We start from the raw sequence: 19881 nt of genomic DNA, 5'->3' as shown, positions 1-19881 counted from the left end.
GGACTCGAACATAATATACGAGCACGCCCAGATACTCGGATAACACCCGATCAGACTCGGACATGTTCCCCGAGCACGTTCGCTCATCACTAACAGTCACCATCTCTTCAGCATCCAAGCTTGCACTGTTCAGGAAAAGAGGTTTACTTACGGTAAATCCAAGTTGCTGTGTGACATCATAGATTACTAGTTACTATTCTACGCGCATAACATACCGTTAATTTACGGTTTTGCTAGGCTGTATTAATTACATACTGGGGACAATTTCCTTTTTAAGTGGATCACCAGCCTCTGGATCCTATAAATCACGGTGCAGAGGAAATGCAGCAGCTGTAGTTAACCCCGCTCATTACACCTGTCACCTCACTCACAACTGACTTGTGAGCAAACCATGGACTCATCTGAATCTAATCTGCCCCATGGAGGTGTATGGAAGGGTATCACATGGGAGAAGAGAGGCACAGGGGGACGTAGGTTTCATATGCTAGTCTTAATCAAAAGCGCTCTGGGGTGAAATGTATTAAGGGGCACGCATTTGTCATGTCATGAATTATAATAAACCCATCAGGCCGGGGATGGCAGCCTCAACCCCTCTCAGTAAGCCCAGCACTATTTTTAGGGGCAGAGGAAAAAGTGAAAAAATGGAGGTTGTAAAACCCCATCTTATTTTTAAGGGATGGATGAAATGTGCGAATATGGCTGTCGCCAGGCAGCTGCTCGATGCGATTTGGGCGCTGCATAGGCAGAATATGTATATGTGCAGGAGCTATGTAGGGAGCATTTAGAGCCCCTAGATGGGTGGGATGACTGGAGTTACTGTCCTGTGGATCTTGCAGATAGAACTGTGCGTTCTCCAGCCGTCACCCACATGACATAAGGGCAGTAATAGATGGATACTGCCAGTTGTAAGGCTATGTGCACACGTAAGAAAAGAGTTGCAGAATTTTCTGCACCAAATCCGCATCTCCTGGCAGAATCCGCAGCCACGGATTTGCAGCGGTTTTTATGCGGATTTTGAGCGGTTTTTATGCGGAATTGATGCAGATTTTGTGTGGATTTTCTGCGGTTTTTGCCACTGCGGATTTTTAACATGGAGGGGTGCAGAAACGCTGCAGATCCGCACAAAAGAAGTGATATGCACTTCTTTGAAATCCACAGCAATTCCGCACTGATTTTTCTGCATCATCTGCACAGCTATTTTTTTACCCCATTGATTTACATTGTACTGTACATCACAGTGCGGATCTGCAGCGTTTCTGTGTGGAAAAATGCACTGCGGATCCGCAGCAAATCTGCATCGTGTGCACATAGCCTAAAGGTCACTTTTCTCATGCCCTACAAGGGCTCGTTATAATCAGGCCATTGAGCGCATTCTGAAGAGATCTGAACTTGCTTTTGTCTGTTGCTCCTGTTGTTTGTTCTTCTCGCTTACATCTTCCTTTTCTTTCTCTCCCTTTTCATTTATCTTTCCCTTCCATTTTCTTCCTCCCCCATTTCCATGAGACAGGGAAAAGTTCATCACAGAACTCCAGAGCCCCCGTTACACCCGCTTGCGTGACTGGCACCATGAGAGATCGGCTTGTTCCCTTAATGTGAAGCCTTGAGCAGAGGAGAGCGGGGCGGGACCAGGTGGGGAAGAGGACATGGAAGCTGATGCACTTCAATGATGTCACCACTGTTTGTCTTGTTGGCCACTCCCAGCGCTGCGCATTCTCCGACCAATTGTTGCGTGATGTTTGCAACCTTTCTATTTCAGCACTTGTAAATACATCATATAGCTCTGCCTACCTGCCTGTCCTTCACCCTTACTCCATGCCGTGTGTCATACTAGGAAAGCTTGTCTTTTTTATGGGCCTCCGTCCATAGCTGTGTATAAAGAGCAATATACCGTACATACTCTTACAGTACTTCAAGGGATAATATTGTAAATATCCTCTTTTCCTGAGCACACACTGCCGAGTGTTCTTTGTGGGATTTCCACCTGTATTTTCCCTCCTGACCCGATGTCATGTTTCCTACCATGACCGTAACATCTAGCAGCTTCTGTAGTACTTAGTGTGTAGTTATGGTGAACCCCGTTTGTAGGTGCAGAGAACACAAGTGATTTTGTGAAAGGGACTGGGAGATCTGAGACAATGGAAGCAAATAGACAATAAATATATTTCATGTATTGGTTTATGTTGCAGTGTTGTTTTTTTGCACATCACTTTTGTACAGATCAGTCAAACGCAACATAGCAAATTATGGTGGATCTTCAAACATGTAAAAATGGAAGCCATGACCCAGATCTTTTCTTACTGTGTTCAAATGGACAATATGTCTTCACTTATGACATGTGATGAAGCATATAACTTTTAGTAGTGTAGGATTCATATGTAATCCGACAGAGAAAAGCTCTGAATGTGGCCATATGAAATTGGAGGCATACGGAAGAGGTGCTGTAAAAGGCTGATGCCCTAGAATAGGACCACTATTACATTACAGAGCCATAATGAGGCCTGAGGCGCTATAAGTGATCAAATAGCCTATGTACAACTATAGTCAGAAGAGGGAATTATTAAAACTTTGGGTGGGTTTATGTTCCAACAGCAGCAAATCTATAGGAGGTGTCGACTACCGCCCTCTATTGGCGTAGACCAGTGTTTCCCAAACTCCAGTCCTCATGGACCCCACGGGTCATGTTTTCAGGATTTCCACAGTGTTGCACAGGTGAAACAATTCCTGATGCCTTCATGATACTTCCACTACTTGCGCAATACTAAGGAAATCCTGAAAACATGACCCGTGGGGTCCGTGAGGACTGGAGTTTGGGAAACACTGGCGTAGACTAACAATGGAAGCACATTAACTTATCATCCACGACATTACCACTTGGTGGTGGTGGCCCTAGGTATATCTTTTACAACTGGATTCACTTTTTTGGGACACAACAGCACTAAATAACCAACTAGGGTAATACAGTGTAAGCATTAAAGGGGCAGGCTACTCCCCATCCCCCATTTTTAATTTCACATGAATTGATGTAATGTAAATTATCTAGGTTTAGGCTCATGGGACCTATTTTTTGTGGGCCCTATTTTTTAGTTATGCTTGCTAACATAATAAAAGTTGTCCAGCCCTGTAGTTTAGTGCCACCTTACAATGCTATTTCCGTTGGATGTTTCATAAAAATGTAAGCGGAATAACTTTGGGAGTATGTTATGTAGTTTAATAATAATAATAATTCCTAGTTACACAGTTATAGCCATTTGCATGCCTCAGTTTTTTCTCAAAATAACTATTGCATGCTACTCGCTGAAGTTGTTAAAGGGCATCTGTCAGGAGGATGAACTATATGTGCATGCAGATGATAGAAATTAATAAAATTATACCTTGATATCTATGATCTGATGTCTATTTCCAGAGAAATCCATGTTTTTCTTAATATGTAAATGAGCTTCTAAGATCTATGGGCCGAAGATAGATCTTCCTGAGAATCTCCCTCCAAAGCCTACTGTAAATGAATGATGGCATTACCAGTGTGACACATGTAGGTCAGGTGAGCAGATTGCCAGTCATTACGTGTCTCACACTCATAACACCCATTTTATTTACAATGAGCTCTGGAGGCAGACTCCCAGCGAGATCTATGTCCTGCCCATAGATCTTAACAGCTCATTTACATATTCCAGAGATATCCATTTTTTTTTCTTAATAGACATCATATTGCAGATATCAAGTCATCACTTTATTCAGCTTCCTATGACCTACATGCCCATATAGACGGCTTAGGAGGGTTGATCTTATAGACAGATTCCCTTTAAGTTGAGAATCTCAGTTTTTACATTCAGACTTTACAGCCCTAAATGATGGAAGTCATGCAATGTACCATGTACGTAGTATTATAGCTTTACATAATATAATGCTTCAAACTTAAAAGTAAAAATGTTCTATTGGCAGGAAAAAGAATATGATTTACACTTGGTGCCTGAGGCTCTGCTTGTTAGCCATGCTGCTCTGGCATACACTTCCACTTCTTTCTATCGCTTCTCCAGGCCATCGTTTCACAATGAAAGATGACTATGACGTTAGCCCAGACTCCAGTACTTTGCTGAAAACTCTTGAGTCAGTAGATGGGAGACGCCAGCAAACCTTCGCAACTCAATCCCTGACGTCTGCATTGTTAGCACATATGTTCGCACTGTTACTCGGCCATCACGTCTTCTGTATCTATAATCACAGTCAGTCTTGTATGATGCGCACATGGGACGGAAATGGTCAGAAATAAACTCACATGGAATGGATGCTGAGCACAGACGGCACATGGAGGACGCCGGTTACAGCAGGTGGTAGCAGGTCACACGTGCATTATTGGTAAAGGATCAGCCCATGATGAGCTTACATGTCACTGCAGATTCACACCGAACATCTCCATTCCTCTCTGTTTCCGAGAACTTGTCTAAATGTGCCGATATCCTTACCTGTGGAACCACACAGCTGTACAGATAAGCTATCTGCAACACCTGACGTACCCACTAATAAGGGAATCACCAGAATCCTCTATTTCACACATAACAGAGGTATATACTGATGTCTGCCCCTCTCCGGGGCTAACATGGGCCCTTATCCCAGTGCCATCATGCCCAAGTGCCCTAGTTACCCCCTTACCATGCATTGCAGGGGAGGACATGGCCATCAGTCTTTTTCTTCATGTTTCCTGTGGAGCGATGGCGTCTTTTGCACGTCACATTATGCTGTTATTAAGGAACCCTTTATTAGTCAGCTTTGTGCCTGTGATATGAGCAGGTAAGTATAGGCACTGCTGTGTAATCTGGGCAGATCTGAAGATTTTGGGGTTGGAAATTCTACAAAGACTTCTATATGCTGCATATAATCTTTTTCATGGTACCTGTATTACAGTACAAACAGCAGACAGGCGGCACTCTGTTTTCAGTAATACTAGTCATTGTACATTTCCAGCGCGACTTTCACATGTTTAATTGGAAATGTATGGGAATCATCGCAGTTGGAAGGCAATTTAACCCTGTCAGCTCTTCAACATCAATCGGTCTATGAAATTTCATATATATTTTAATGATTGAGAACGTCTTCCAGTTACATATTACCAAACAGAGGGTTAAGCTTCTGCTCGCTGAAGGTTCCAGCAGTGACAAAGAATTCTCCTTTCTATGCAGAGCCCAGGACAGCTGGTACAGAGGGCAGGCTCTGAGCATCAGGCTTTGTGTTCACATTCTCCTGCTAGGAAGTAATCCTGTGTCTGCCCCCACACTCCTCCTGACCAAAAAAACCCTACAGATGTTCAACAGATGTTGGCTGATAAGGCGGCAAGCTGGTGTTGTATAACCCTTCACTTTCCAGGGACAAAGCATCTCGTGACATAATGGCCACAAATTCAAAACTGCTAATTTAGAAGCCTTATCCTATAGAGTTAAAGGGCAGCACTCACCAGAATGAACAATGGTGATTTTTATTTGAAGTTTATTTCATTTGTTATGCTTACAATGTTACTGTTCTCACAGTCCGCTATGTATCTAAAAGGTTTTTCATGAATATGCATTCAATTCATTATATAGCACCATCCTTTACATGCTGATAGCTGACTGGCCTGATGTGTCCTCACATACTTGACCTATCAAAAGTGAATGTGATGAGTCAAAGCCTATTACATGTCAGAAAAACATAAATTTAAGAAAACCGAAGCGAAAAAAAAAAAAACTTACCAATATGCGTGAACCCACCATTAAGCTCCAGCATTTAGGACAGGCTGCACTGACTTTTTTTATCTGATGGCCATATTGTCAGACTGTGCTACTACAAAGGGACAAATGAAAACTCGGGTTGCTTAAAATAAGGGTTGCTTAATTCATGAGCAACATACCACTGAAGCAACCATGAGTTCCACCAAGTAGTCAAAGAGCCCCCAGTGCCACAAGGGCCTCAGGCTCCTCTTTGTTATCCAGCACTGATCTCTATGATCAATGCAGAAATAATAATGTTCATATTGAAGGTTTATTCCCAAAATATTAATTTACCCCCTATTCATGAGGATAACGTATTGATTGCTGGTGGTCCGATCACTGGAACCTCTTGCGATCCCAAGATCAGGTCTATGGAACCCAAGGAACCGAGCTCTGTAGAGCCCTGTCTTGAATTAACTGTTTTTCAACACAACAACAACAGGCTGCATGTGTGACAATCTATGTTTGGATTCTTGGCAGCTCTGGTTTCACTCTGTTTTAAATATAGCTTTTTCCTTACAGGACCAGCGGGGGTTAATGTCAGTATTCCTCTGCTGGTAATGAGCTGTAACTGTAGTGTGGCTAGGTCAGCTGATGTGGATGGTAACCACTCCCACCATCCTTTAAATGGTCACCTGATGCATCAGGTGATAAAGCAATCTACAGTGACCAATCCTGGAGGAAGGAGCTCGCTGGCTGCTGTGGTGTATCACCTGGTTTTGTGAGCTTGTGTTCCTGGCGCCTTTATTCTGTTATGCGGTGCACTACAGCAGAGGAAGTTGAAGCTAAGTTGTGTTTTTACCGCGTCCCTTTCGTGTTTGTCACTGTCCCCTGTGTGGTATTATCTGCAGTGGTGAGGCTAGCGCCCCTTGCCAGCCAGTGCACTAGCCAGAGCAGTATTAGGTGACAGCGAGGGACGAGGTTCCTGACGGCGGTGGGGGGAAGAACCCACTTATAATAATGAATACACGCTTTGTTAAGCTTCATGGAGGGTAGGCTTTTCTCATTAAAGGGTTATCCCTGCCTCTGAAAATGCATTTTATTCATCATAATATAAAAAGTTTTAAGTTTATTTCTAACATGTTTCTCTGATCTCTGCTACTTGACATTGAATAGGAATTTGTTGTTTACTAAAAGGGGATGAAAACATGTCCTGGCCACGTGGTCATGTAGCTCCTTCCAGCTTCCATGCAGTATTTCTCTTGTTAGGGAGGCAGCTTTAGAGCCAGGGCTGCTGCTATTTCTACAAAACATGGTGTGAACCTAGCCTTACCAACACAGGACTGAAAGACGTAGAGTATATATATATATATATATATATATATACAGTGCCTACAAGTAGTATTCAACCCCATGCAGATTTAGCAGGTTTACACATTTGGAATTAACTTGGCATTGTGACATTTGGACTGTAGATCAGCCTGGAAGTGTAAAATGCACTGCAGCAAAAAAGAATGTTATTTCTTTGTTTATTTTTTGTTTAAATTGTGAAAAGTCTTTTCAGAGGGTCATTTATTATTCAACCCCTCAACCCACCAGAATTCTGTTTGGTTCCCCTAAAGTATTAAGAAGTAGTTCAGGCACAAAGAACAATGAGCTTCACATGTTTGGATTAATTATCTATTTTTCCAGCCTTTTCTGACTATTTAAGACCCTCCTCAAACTTGTGAACAGCACTCATACATGGTCAACATGGGAAAGACAAAGGAGCATTCCAAGGCCATCAGAGACAAGATCGTGGAGGGTCACAAGGCTGGCAAGGGGTACAAAACCCTTTCCAAGGAGTTGGGCCTACCTGTCTCCACTGTTGGGAGCATCATCCGGAAGTGGAAGGCTTATGGAACTACTGTTAGCCTTCCACGGCCTGGACAGCCTTTGAAAGTTTCCTCCCGTGCCGAGGCCAGGCTTGTCCGAAGAGTCAAGGCTAACCCAAGGACAACAAGGAAGGAGCTCTGGGAAGATCTCATGGCAGTGGGGACATTGGTTTCAGTCAATACCATAAGTAACGTACTCCACCGCAATGGTCTCCGTTCCAGACGAGCCCGTAAGGTACCTTTACTTTCAAAGCGTCATGTCAAGACTCGTCTACAGTTTGCTCATGATCACTTGGAGGACTCTGAGACTGACTGGTTCAAGGTTCTCTGGTCTGATGAGACCAAGATCGAGATCTTTGGTGCCAACCACACACGTGACGTTTGGAGACTGGATGGCACTGCATACGACCCCAAGAATACCATCCCTACAGTCAAGCATGGTGGTGGCAGCATCATGCTGTGGGGCTGTTTCTCAGCCAAGGGGCCTGGCCATCTGGTCCGCATCCATGGGAAGATGGATAGCACGGCCTACCTGGAGATTTTGGCCAAGAACCTCCGCTCCTCCATCAAGGATCTTAAGATGGGTCGTCATTTCATCTTCCAACAAGACAACGACCCAAAGCACACAGTCAAGAAAACCAAGGCCTGGTTCAAGAGGCAAAAAATCAAGGTGTTGCAGTGGCCTAGTCAGTCTCCTGACCTTAACCCAATTGAAAACTTGTGGAAGGAGCTCAAGATTAAAGTCCACATGAGACACCCAAAGAACCTAGATAACTTGGAGAAGATCTGCATGGAGGAGTGGGCCAAGATAACTCCAGAGACCTGTGGCGGCCTGATCAGGTCTTATAAAAGACGATTATTAGCTGGAATTGCAAACAAAGGTTATTCCACAAAATATTAAACCTAGGGGTTGAATAATAATTGACCCACACTTTTATGTTTAAAATTTATAAAAATTGAACTGAGAATCATAACTTTTTGGTTTGTAAGATTTATGCATCTGTTAATAAATCCTGCTCTTGTTTGAAGTTTGAAGGCTCTAACTTATTTGCATCTTATTAAACCTGCTAACTCTGCAGGGGGTTGAATACTACTTGTAGGCACTGTATATATATATATATATATATATATATATATATATGGAAAGGGAGACCACTGGAGAGTGTACTTGTATCTAGAGGAGAAACTCGTTTTCAAGACAGTTCCCTATAACTTCAGCACTTGACAAAAGCTCCTTCTCTAACAAGAGAAAAATTGCATTGTAACCAAAAGGAGCCTGCCATATTAAGATAACTAAATGGCTAAGATAGTTTTGTATCCTCTGGAAGTAAACAGCATAACTTTCAAGTTAATAGCTGCCCCCAGAGTTGTTGAGAGTAATGGTAACTATGTTTTATACAATGTACACTACATGGCTAAAAGTTCGTCCCGTCCCATCCTCATTGCCGAGTTTAGGAATTTCAGCCATACCTTTTGCAGACAGATATGTGAAATCAAGCACACAGTGATGCAATCTCTCTAGATAATCATTGTTGGTAGTATCGGATTGTCGTAGGATGCCATCTTTCCTGAAAGTTAGAGAACTTTCTGATATGCTAGACCTGTCACCGAAAACTATAAATGAACGTCTTGGAGTAACAACATCCCAGATACGTATTGATAGACCATGGAGGCTCACAGAGCTGGAAATGGTACAAAAATATTTAATATTTTTTCTTTCGTCACTCAACACAAATTACCTTTGTAAGTGATAGCAGCTATTTCCTTTGGGCGGTCTATAAGACAAGGTTCAAGTGGTCCGTGCAAAGCCCTGACCTCAGTCCCATTACACTACTTTGGGATGAACTGAAATGCTTATTGCAAGTCTGACATTCTCATTCAACATCTTTCTCCACAAATAAATACTCTTTTGGTTGACTTTCCCAGACTACTTTCAGAATTGTTGCAAACAGAAGCCTCAGCTGCATACTCGATGCAGGGTGGTGGCACTAAATAGTGACCCACCCTATATAGAGGAGCACACCAACTCCGAAAGATTCATGTAGAAATAGTAGAATGAGGAGTACTCAGGTGAGTGAAGTTAAAGATGCTAATTTTATTTGAAAAAGGTTAAAAGATTAGAAAAACAATGCGCCCAGCAGATGCAACACAAGACGTCTAGAACCGCTGCGCGCGCGTGGGGAGTGGCGATTTTAGTGTTTCTGTTTATTCCTGTACTGCAGCACTTTACATTGTTTTTCTAATCTTTTAGCCTTGTTCAAATAAAATTTGTCTATTTTACTTTCAAAATTGTATATAAAACCTTTCCAAGAGCATTGAGTCTGCTACAACTGCAAAAGGGTTTCAGCTTTAGTGCCCATGATTTTGTAGTGGGATGTCTACTAGGTGTGATGGTGAAATGGGCGCATACTATTTACCATGAACGACATGTTGTGGCATTGCTTATTACACTGAATAAGAAGAGGAAGGAAGATATACACTTTATCCTAACGTGCCTACTATGTCATACCTGCCAATACATTTAGATTGTAGGCTCTTACAGGCAAGGAACGGCTCTCCTTTTGCCTCTTTGTTCATTAACTATTATTACCTGTTACTTTAACCTTCCCCAAGTGTAAGATTTGTCTGATCTTTATTTGATATTTTAATAGTCTCACATACTTTGATTGTTTTTCTTCTGTGCAAATATCCAAAGTACTGGTGCTGTACCACATGTATTAGTAGCCATGGGTAGCACTCACAGTCTACCACTGTACATGTACCTGCACCCTGAAGACATGGCATGTCCAGGTGCATCCCGGCAATTAGCCATACCCCACATATGTAATTGCACCCAAACAGGTCATGAATCTTCCTGATCAGAGGCATCCAAGAGCAACCATTTAACCCAAGCACTCCAGCGACTGGGAATATTCCTTATGAATGAAGAGCACAGAAATATATTCCAGATGTGTACTTTCAGTGTATTTCTTATATATTAATAGGGATGACATTTACAGCTGTCTGCTGCATTAAGATATTCACTGTGAAATCACCAGGATAAACAATACCTTACATCGATGTATCTCGGTGCCCTAAGCAGGTGGAGGTGAAAGCCTTATTAATGGTGTGTGCTGCCTGGCATGAGTATTACACCCCAGGCAGACGAGAACAATAGCTGGCGTCTTTACGGCAGTAGGAGCCCCATTCTCTCTGTGTGAGGACCTGCTGATCTCAGCACTGCGACATGCTCCAGCCCATAGAAACTCGATGAAACGACAGTAGTGCGGCAATCATCAGCTAGTGCAGAGAGGGCCGGTGACTGTCACTGGGATGCAGATTCCACTCCTTATGTACCTGTGTGCGCAGGCGAGAAGGGGCAGCATCAATCACAGTCATTGTTGTGTTGTACATGAATAGAGCAATGCCTCTTATGTAACCTGGACATGACACGTTCTAATGCAATTTCTACACATAGTCAGGCTGGTGACAGATGTCTGCTCAAGCCGGGAGGAGGGGGATCATGGTGTCTGAGTGTCTGGAAATCTGCGGCATTAGCCACTTAACTTCTAGCCAGGGCAAAAGTTGATGGCTTCTTAGTAAATCTAAATTTGCCAATAGGAAAATAGGGTAAATGTAAAAGTAGCAAAGTAATTTGATAATTGGTGAAGGAAAAGTCCTATTTCTAAGCCCAGAGATGAGCCTATCCACCAACTGATATGGTGTGGTGGTAATACTGAACGGATTGAGTATATGCCGATGGCTCCTTCGCCATAAGCATCTGTAATTGGATGACGACAACACTGATTTATATATGCAGTAATGCATATTAAAGCAAAGCTGGAGCTCCTAGGAAGTGATGACGATAGAAGCAGTTACAGCGCTGAGCTTCTGTATACCACGATGCATGGGAAGGTCAGAACATTGAAGCTTCTCCGTCACAGGCACACAATCTTATTCATCCATCTTTAGTTTTATAATGCTTATTTGCAGCTTTGACTTTATTCTTCCCTGTTAGATGTTGCAGAATCCATAGAAAGCTCCTTTGCATACACTTGTCCCATTCTAGTTGGACAAACTTGGTGACCATTTATTTTTACTAGCTTATATAGCGCCAGCGCTTTGCAGATATCATCACTGTCCCCGATGGGGCTCACAATCTAAATTCCCTATCAGTATGTCTTTGGAGTGTGGGAGGAAGCCGAAGAACCAGGAGGAAACCCACTCAAACACGGGGAGAACAGGGGTCAGTATTGGGCCCTCTTCTTTTTAACATATTTATTAATGACCTTGTAGGGGGCATTCAGAGTAGAATTTCAATATTTGCAGATGACACTAAACTCTGCAGGGTAATCAATACAGGGGAGGACAATTTTATATTACAGGATGATTTATGTAAACTAGAAGCTTGGGCTGATAAATGGCAAATGAGCTTTAATGGGGATAAATGTAAGGTCATGCACTTGGGTAGAAGTAATAAGATGTATAACTATGTGCTTAATTCTAAAACTCTGGGCAAAACCGTCAATGAAAAAGACCTGGGTATATGGGTGGATGACAAACTCATATTCAGTGGCCAGTGTCAGGCAGCTGCTACAAAGGCAAATAAAATAATGGGATGTATTAAAAGAGGCATAGATGCTCATGAGGAGAACATAATTTTACCTCTATACAAGTCACTAGTTCGACCACACTTAGAATACTGTGCACAGTTCTGGTCTCCGGTGTATAAGAAAGACACAGCTGAACTGGAGCGGGTGCAGAGAAGAGCAACCAAGGTTATTAGAGGACTGAGGGGTCTGCAATACCAAGATAGGTTATTACACTTGGGGCTATTTAGTTTGGAAAAACGAAGACTAAGGGGTGATCTTATTTTAATGTATAAATATATGAGGGGACAGTACAAAGACCTTTCTGATGATCTTTTTAATCATAGACCTGAAACAGGGACAAGGGGGCATCCTCTACGTCTGGAGGAAAGAAGGTTTAAGCATAATAACAGACGTGGATTCTTTACTGTAAGAGCAGTGAGACTATGGAACTCTCTGCCGTATGATGTTGTAATGAGTGATTCATTACTTAAATTTAAGAGGGGACTGGATGCCTTTCTGGAAAAGTATAATGTTACAGGGTATATACACTAGATTCCTTGATAAGGCGTTGATCCAGGGAACTAGTCTGATTGCCGTATGTGGAGTCGGGAAGGAATTTTTTTCCCCATGGTGGAGTTACTCTTTGCCACATGGGTTTTTTTTGCCTTCCTCTGGATCAACATGTTAGGGCATGTTAGGTTAGGCTATGGGTTGAACTAGATGGACTTACAGTCTTCCTTCAACCTTATTAACTATGTAACTATGTAACATACAAACCACTTGCAGATGTTGATCTTGGTGGGATTTGAACCCAGGACCCCAGCACTGCAAGGCTGCAGTGCTAACTACTAAGACTATGATCATATTATAGTAAGGACACTTAAATTATGTTTTGGTCATTTAACCAAAGTAAGGGATTGGCAAAATGAAACCTTAATTAAGTTTCTTAAAATCATAATGTCAAGATCAACAACCAAGAAGAATATATAATAATCGACATTTGTCCAACTTGTAAAATTATAGTTTTTCTCCCTTTTTTTCTTCTGACAGGCAAGGCGGGAAGAACGTGTCTGGTAATTACGGCCAAGGTAAATGATAGAATTACCTTTGATTAAATAAAGTGCTCCAGAACATTTCTTTTTCAGCTCTGACTTTCTAATTTTATAGCAAGAACCCAAAACAAGGGCTTAAAGGGAACCTGACAGCTGGTACATGCTGCCTAATCCACGGGCAGCATGTATCAGACACTGGTTGTATGATCTCAACCAGGTATACATATTTTTTGTTTTCTGTTGTCCTACCTGATTGGCACTGTGTGCTCTGTGTAGTTATTGTGTGAAGAATACTGGATACTATATTCCCTCCATAATATTTCTCCAGTACAATCACATATTTAAAGCACCACTCCGGCGTTATTTTTATGTCACCACTGGAGTACTATCACTAATGTCTGTTCCCTGCCCGTAGTAAACGTAGTAATACGTACCAGCCACTGTCTCCTGCTATTCTCGGTACCACTCCAGTCTTGTTCTGCTAGTTATGACTAGCCGGAGAGGAAGTTATTTCTCAGTGTAAGTCTATGAGAACCAAAACTAGGCTCTCCTAGCCTTATATTGAGATCTTGTGGTCGTTAGCTCTGACTCCCGGTCAGTCAGGAGCTGCTGTCACGAGATGGCAGATCAGGACTGGAGTGGCACTGGGAAGAGGAGAAGACAGCGGCTGGTATTTTACTACCAGCAGGCAACAGACATTAGTGATACTAAGAAAATCTTGATGCTTTAATAACTGTTTAAATTTGGCCTTGTACTTGTAAATGGGATGTTGAGGCTTACTGGGTAAAATAGTGTAGCAAGTGGTAGAAATAGTTATTTACTACTAGAAATAAATCAACCGTGCATGATATGTAACAGCAACAATAGAAGTAACAGTCTCATAATATCACAGAAATTGTTATGTACTTCCATACTCTTACACATTGTTGTCAGTTCTGTAACTATAATACCAGTACCGGTGCATGTGAATTAAATCAAATAAACCTACCTCTCTTAGAGGTTGCATTTCATGAGTCTTAAAAGGGAACTGTACATTCACCCAACTTTGCATGCATTAATAGTACAGCAGAATATACGAAACTTTGTAATATATCTTATCAGAGAATTCTGTATCTACACCTGTTCCCTCCACCCTGAACTAGTCATTTATTCTGAAGGAACAGTTCAACTAAGACTTGCTCAGGCCTAGACAGACTACAAGCATAGATTGGTGTCAGATTACACATCTTATTATACTCTATGGCAGTGTTCCCCAACTCCGGTCCTCAAGAGCCACCAACAGGTCATGTTTTGAGGATATCCTTAGTATTGCACAGGTTATTGGATGCTTGCCTGTCCATGTGATGCAATTATCAGCTGTGCAATACTAAGGAAATCCTGAAAACATGACCTGGTGGTGGCTCTTGAGGACCGGAGTTGGGGAACACTGCTCTATGGCGTGTGGAAGGGGAAGGAAGTATGACTGAGGACCAGAGTGAGAAAACAGGTAGAGGCAGACACAGAAAGATTGTGCTGAGGTTTCTAACAAGCTCTTCCCTCACCCCAGAGCTGGATGTTTATCTCCCCAGCTTAGTACTGCTGTGTAATCCTCTCCATACTACCGCCGCTTGTCTCAGTGTGCTAAGGAATGAAGAGCAGCAGTCCCTCTCTGTGTGCTGTGAAGTTTATGTGCTACATCATAGCAGCTTGTCTCCTCACACCAGCTCAGAGTCAATTGTAAATTAAACGATAGAGCCTTCAGAGGAGAAAACTGGAGAAAATGCGGGATACAAAGGACAAACATGGTGTTGCTCCTTATGTACACAGTGGACAACTTATTCTGAAAAGTTACTTGTAAGTTCAGTTATTTCTAGAAACCATTCAGTTCACATGATGAAGCGCAGCACAGTGTTGATCAATTAAGAATATCATACAGCAAACTACCACCTAAAATCCAAAACAAATAAAATATTCTGTTCTAGGTGCACACTGATCCTGATATGCCATCTATCACCCATAATTCTACCTACAGCTGGTTTTCTTCTAACATTTAGATTCCAAAGTCTCTGCCCTTTCACCAGGACACTTGTAATGAGTAATTACTGCTGTTTCTCCATAATACCCGTTAATGATTTTGTCTACATCCTCTGGATGTATTCATGCCATTCTGTCTGCTGCAGATCCTCCCACATGTGATATTTACACGTTATGGACACTTCTCTTCACTGCACAATTCTAATGAATTTCTAGTTTTGAATGTCAAAAGAAATCAATGTGCATCAATTTCTAATATCGCTATCTAGATCTTAGCTATACTTTACAATAGCACGCTTTTCAATGTGTAATTCTAGGTATTTAATTCTGATAAAACACAGGAATATCCAGATGTCACTTGTGTTATTAAAACAATGTTTTATTTGTTTAGCATACAGTTTAAAGGGGACCTCCAAATATCTTTACCAAGAACCACGCTCGGTGATTACCTCATTTATCACTTTTGCATTTAATGACTAGGGAAACTAGAATATTACATATGCAGCGTTCTACAGCGCCGATCCTACTGCTCTGATAAATGATTTTTTTTTTCAGACTCCATTGATTTCCCGGCCCCTCCTCCGCCTCCCTCAGGACCTGCTGTTCGCCCTCCTTGGACCACAGATCCTTCTTTTGCTGAGCGTTATGCACCTGATAAAACTACCACTGTAATGACTAAACATAGTCAGCCAGCAACCCTCACCCCTGCTCAAAACCGTAATTCCATCCTCCAGGCGGCTCAACCCACCTCCACTGGTGATAAGACTCCTATTTGTTCACAGTGCAATAAGGTTATCCGGTAAGTGCTTTCCTCCAGATCACATTAATGCCATCAGTGCCATAAACAGTTCTTCTTCCCCTTAAAAAAACATTTTTCATCTCCTAAAGTCATGGCATGTTGCTAAGATATGCCGTGAGTGGCAGTTCAAACTCTGGGAGAAACACTGATTCTGAGAATAAAGTGGGCCACACTGGGATGCAGCAGTACCCTGGCATTGGATCACCTTCATTCTCAGGTTCCGTTCTATTGACATGCCATCACTTTAAGGGTATGTGTACTCATTGTTTGGTCCAGAAATTTCTGCACCATGTCTGCAGAAAATTGGGAACATTTCAGCGGGCCATGGGTTTGCTGCATTTTTTTCTTGTGTTTTTGGTTCACATTTTTTCCCACTCATGGATGAAATCGTGGAAAGAATTGACATGCTGCAGATAACAGCTGATCGGTGAGGGGTGCCGGATGTTTGACCCCGACTGATCAGACATTGATGACCTATTCTAAGGAAAGGTCATCAGTCAAAAAGTAGTGGACAACCTCTTTAGATCAGAAAATGCCATATTGTTTAAATCAGGTACCTATTTATGATATGCTTTTTTTTTACATTTTTGGTACTTTTATATTTTTTATCTATCCATCAAAAGTATTACAGTTTTCACATTGGCCACCAGAGCAGACACGCTAAACTGATATTTTCTTTTACTACAGCTCCCTTGTCATCTTTGAGGAGTGACAGGGTCAGCAGATACAGCAACATTTAAGGGAGTCTGTCCTCTGGCTACTTTAGGTTCATACCCAAGAGCACTTCGGCATGGTCCAGAATACTTTTAATCTAACGGTTGTGCTCTGATCCCACTTCATTTATTAACAGCTCTAAGCTAAATGGCAAAATTATTGGAGGAATGGTGCTCTAGACAGCGCAACCCCACTCACACTGCTCTAAGCAATGCATTAACAAGGTGCCGTTCATCCTTCGTAGTTGAAGGTGACCATGACTTCAGGGTTTACAGGAGGATCAGTGGCTGTGAGGCCAGAGCTGATTGATGAGGCCAATCCTGGCCCTGAAAGCTCGTTCACAGGCGTTACATAAGTAACTAAATGTGGTAAGAACAGTAGATACCGCTTATACTTTGTGCACAGCTTACTTTCTTTTTGCCTCAAAAGATTCTCCTATCTTCATCTGTTCCTGAGGTGATCCTGCCTCAACAAGCTAAACAGTCCAGGGCAAGTTTCTCCCATTTGTTGATGTTGACTCCAAGGTTTTTAGGGACGTTTTAAGGCTGTCTTTATAACGTTTCTTCTGCCTCCCCTCCCACCAACTGCTCGTTTTCCTGACACAGTTCTCCGTACAGCAGCTGTTCAGGCAATCGGCTGTGGCATTCTGACCACATGTTCAACCCACCTGGTTTGAGGTTTCAGCAGGAGAGTATAAGTGCTGCAGAGCCCAGTTTGTTTGGGGATTGCCATGTCAGGGACATTGTCTTGCCACCTGATGTGGAGAAGCCTGCGGAGACAGCTCAGGTGAAAAGTGATTGAGCTGTTTGGCATGCCGGCTGTAGACAGTCCAGGTCTTGCTGGCATAGAGAAGAGTGGTAAGGACCACCGCGCGGTAAACCTTCAGCTTAATGGTAAGGCTGAGTCCCCTTAGTTCCCAGACATTCTTGCACAGTCTGCCAAAGTGATACTGGCTTTCACAATTCCGTTGTTGACCTTGGCGTTTATGGTCACTACGTGGGAGAGAGTGCTGCCCAGGTAGGTGAAGTTGTCAACTGCTTTGAGGTTGTGCTCCTTCACCATAATGCGTGTTAAGATAAAGAATATTTTTTCCTAAGCTATTCAGTTGGTTTTTAAACAAAATTTTTGGCTAGAAGGATCTATGCTTACTTTGATAAGAATTTCAAAGCTGCCTTCTCCCTTTAACGACCCTTAATTTTCTGCTGAAGGCCAGCACTATACTTCTACTGGATAGTTAATAAAGTATCATGACATCTAAAGTTGGAGAATGCCACATGTTCCAGTAGTGATGAACATGAAACCATGCCAATTCCTGTACCTGATTATCTGGAATCTAACAGATAAGGTTTAGTGGACATTTATCCTATTAAGACCCCCATACATATTATGCAAATGTCAGCTGAAAACCACTGATTTCTGCAGGTCTGGCCGACTGTCTAATGTGTATGTGGGCGCCGGACCACTGGTGGTTGGAAGAGATGTCTATCATGCATGTCCAATTTCAGACTGACGTACGCTTTGTTCTCCTTGTGCCGGTTGAATTTGTCAGCTGGCGGCTTTCTCCTAGAGAACACAGGAGCCCATGGCCTAGCAAGCGCTCCTGCGTAAAGGAGAGTCAGCTGAGATGGCTGTCGGCCGAAACATCATTTGGTTGACTTCCATCTAATGTGCATGGCCAACCTTACTCTCTGGTCTGTGAGGAAGGGGTCTCACTGTCTAGACTCTGCATCACCAATATACAACATTTTTCTGCCCCATAACTCCCATTCATTTGTGTAATGCTGTCAACCCTATACCCCAAGGAAACAGAAGTCCACTATTTCTCATCTAAAGGAAATGTACTTATTTCCTTCCTCCCAGAAGCCTCTAGCTTTCAGTCATGGGAACATACACGGAGCGTCTAGTTACCGCTCTCAGTACAGTGAATGGTGGCAGTAAGCACACGTCATCACTTCAATTGACAGCTCAGCATATCTATGAATGAAAACCAGCAGCTCCCAGGAAGAAATAAGTTAATTTTCTCTTGGTAGGCGCACTTTCAGTAAGACAGCCACTCAGCATTGTAACACTATTTAGCTGCAGGATAGGCCTATATCTGTGGGTAAATAGTGTTTTCCAAGGTGACAAGTTCACTGTAAGCAATGAAGTTCAAAAGTCTGTCACTTGTTTCTTCTACTTGTTGCACTTTCTATATGTATTACCTGTATGTGAAACCTCCTCACATTAATAATTATAAAGGAGTAATGTGCTCTTTTGAATTGTCTTTATAGAGGGCGATATCTTTTGGCGCTAGGACGTTACTACCACCCTGAGGAATTTACTTGTTCCCAGTGTCACAAAGTGGTCGAGGAAGGAGGCTTTTTTGAAGAGAAGGGATCTATATTCTGTCCACGCTGCTATGATGTCCGGTTTGCTCCAAACTGTGCCAAGTGTAAAAAGAAGATTACCGGGGTGAGGAGATGGAATCATTGATTTGAAACCATCATACAGTATAAGAAACCATGATGTGGAAAAGAGTTTAGAGCATTTTTGAAAACATGATGACATCCAGACATGTTGCCAATGTCTACAGTACCCACATGCATGATTTTCTTTCTAAAAAAAAAAGCTACAAATTAATGTACACAGTTGGCATGAAAATCGGAGTTATATTAGATCTCCATAATTCTCTATAGCCTTCCCTAAAATGCATAACAATGAAGAGTAGGGTGTGAAAAGTAAGGCTTGGCTTGCATGCAAGGCCTTGGGGATGCCATGTGCTGTGGTGGTTCTGTATGGCACCATATTATGGAGATAGAAGAATACATCTATGACTAGGAATCATATTTTCTGTCCCATTCATCTAGAATCAGACACCTCCATTTGTCTTAAAGGGAATCTATCATCAGGTTTTTACCACCTAATCTGAGAGTAACATGATGTGGAGACACAGACCTTAATTATAGCGATGTGTGACTTACTGGGCTGCTTGCTGTAGTTTTGATAAAATCACTGTTTTATTAGTAGGAGAATATCAATAGAGAACCAGCAAACCTGTTTCCATGTAATCCTCCATGTTCGTGAGCTCTGTATAACCGCGCCCCTCCACTGATAGGCAGCTTTCTGCCTATGCACAGTGTACACACAAAGCTGCCAATCAGTGATGTGGGCTTAGTTACACAGAATTCAGAGAACTGGTAG

At 42.3% G+C, this 19881-nt stretch overlaps 1 protein-coding gene across 8 annotated transcripts in view; it reads left to right on the top strand.

Moving 5' to 3' along the window:
- PDLIM7 (PDZ and LIM domain 7) overlaps positions 1 to 19881 on the top strand; it is a 124914-nt gene that overhangs the window by 91993 nt on the left and 13040 nt on the right. For 6 of the 8 annotated variants that reach the window (XM_077265923.1, XM_077265925.1, XM_077265924.1 and 3 more), the window contains exons 6-8: positions 13174 to 13211; positions 15744 to 15987; positions 18972 to 19152. In XM_077265923.1, coding sequence (XP_077122038.1) covers positions 13174 to 13211; positions 15744 to 15987; positions 18972 to 19152 — 463 coding nt within the window. Of the gene's footprint in view, positions 1 to 1507; positions 2171 to 13173; positions 13212 to 15743; positions 15988 to 18971; positions 19153 to 19881 lie in introns of those variants that run through there. The other 2 variants (XM_077265930.1, XM_077265929.1) reach the window with 1 other exon arrangement.

This window comes from Ranitomeya variabilis, chromosome 5 (assembly GCF_051348905.1).
Source record: "Ranitomeya variabilis isolate aRanVar5 chromosome 5, aRanVar5.hap1, whole genome shotgun sequence".
NCBI lineage: Eukaryota > Metazoa > Chordata > Amphibia > Anura > Dendrobatidae > Ranitomeya > Ranitomeya variabilis.
The sequence above is the reverse complement of the archived record's forward strand: the minus strand, read 5'-3'. Positions and strand labels throughout refer to the sequence as shown.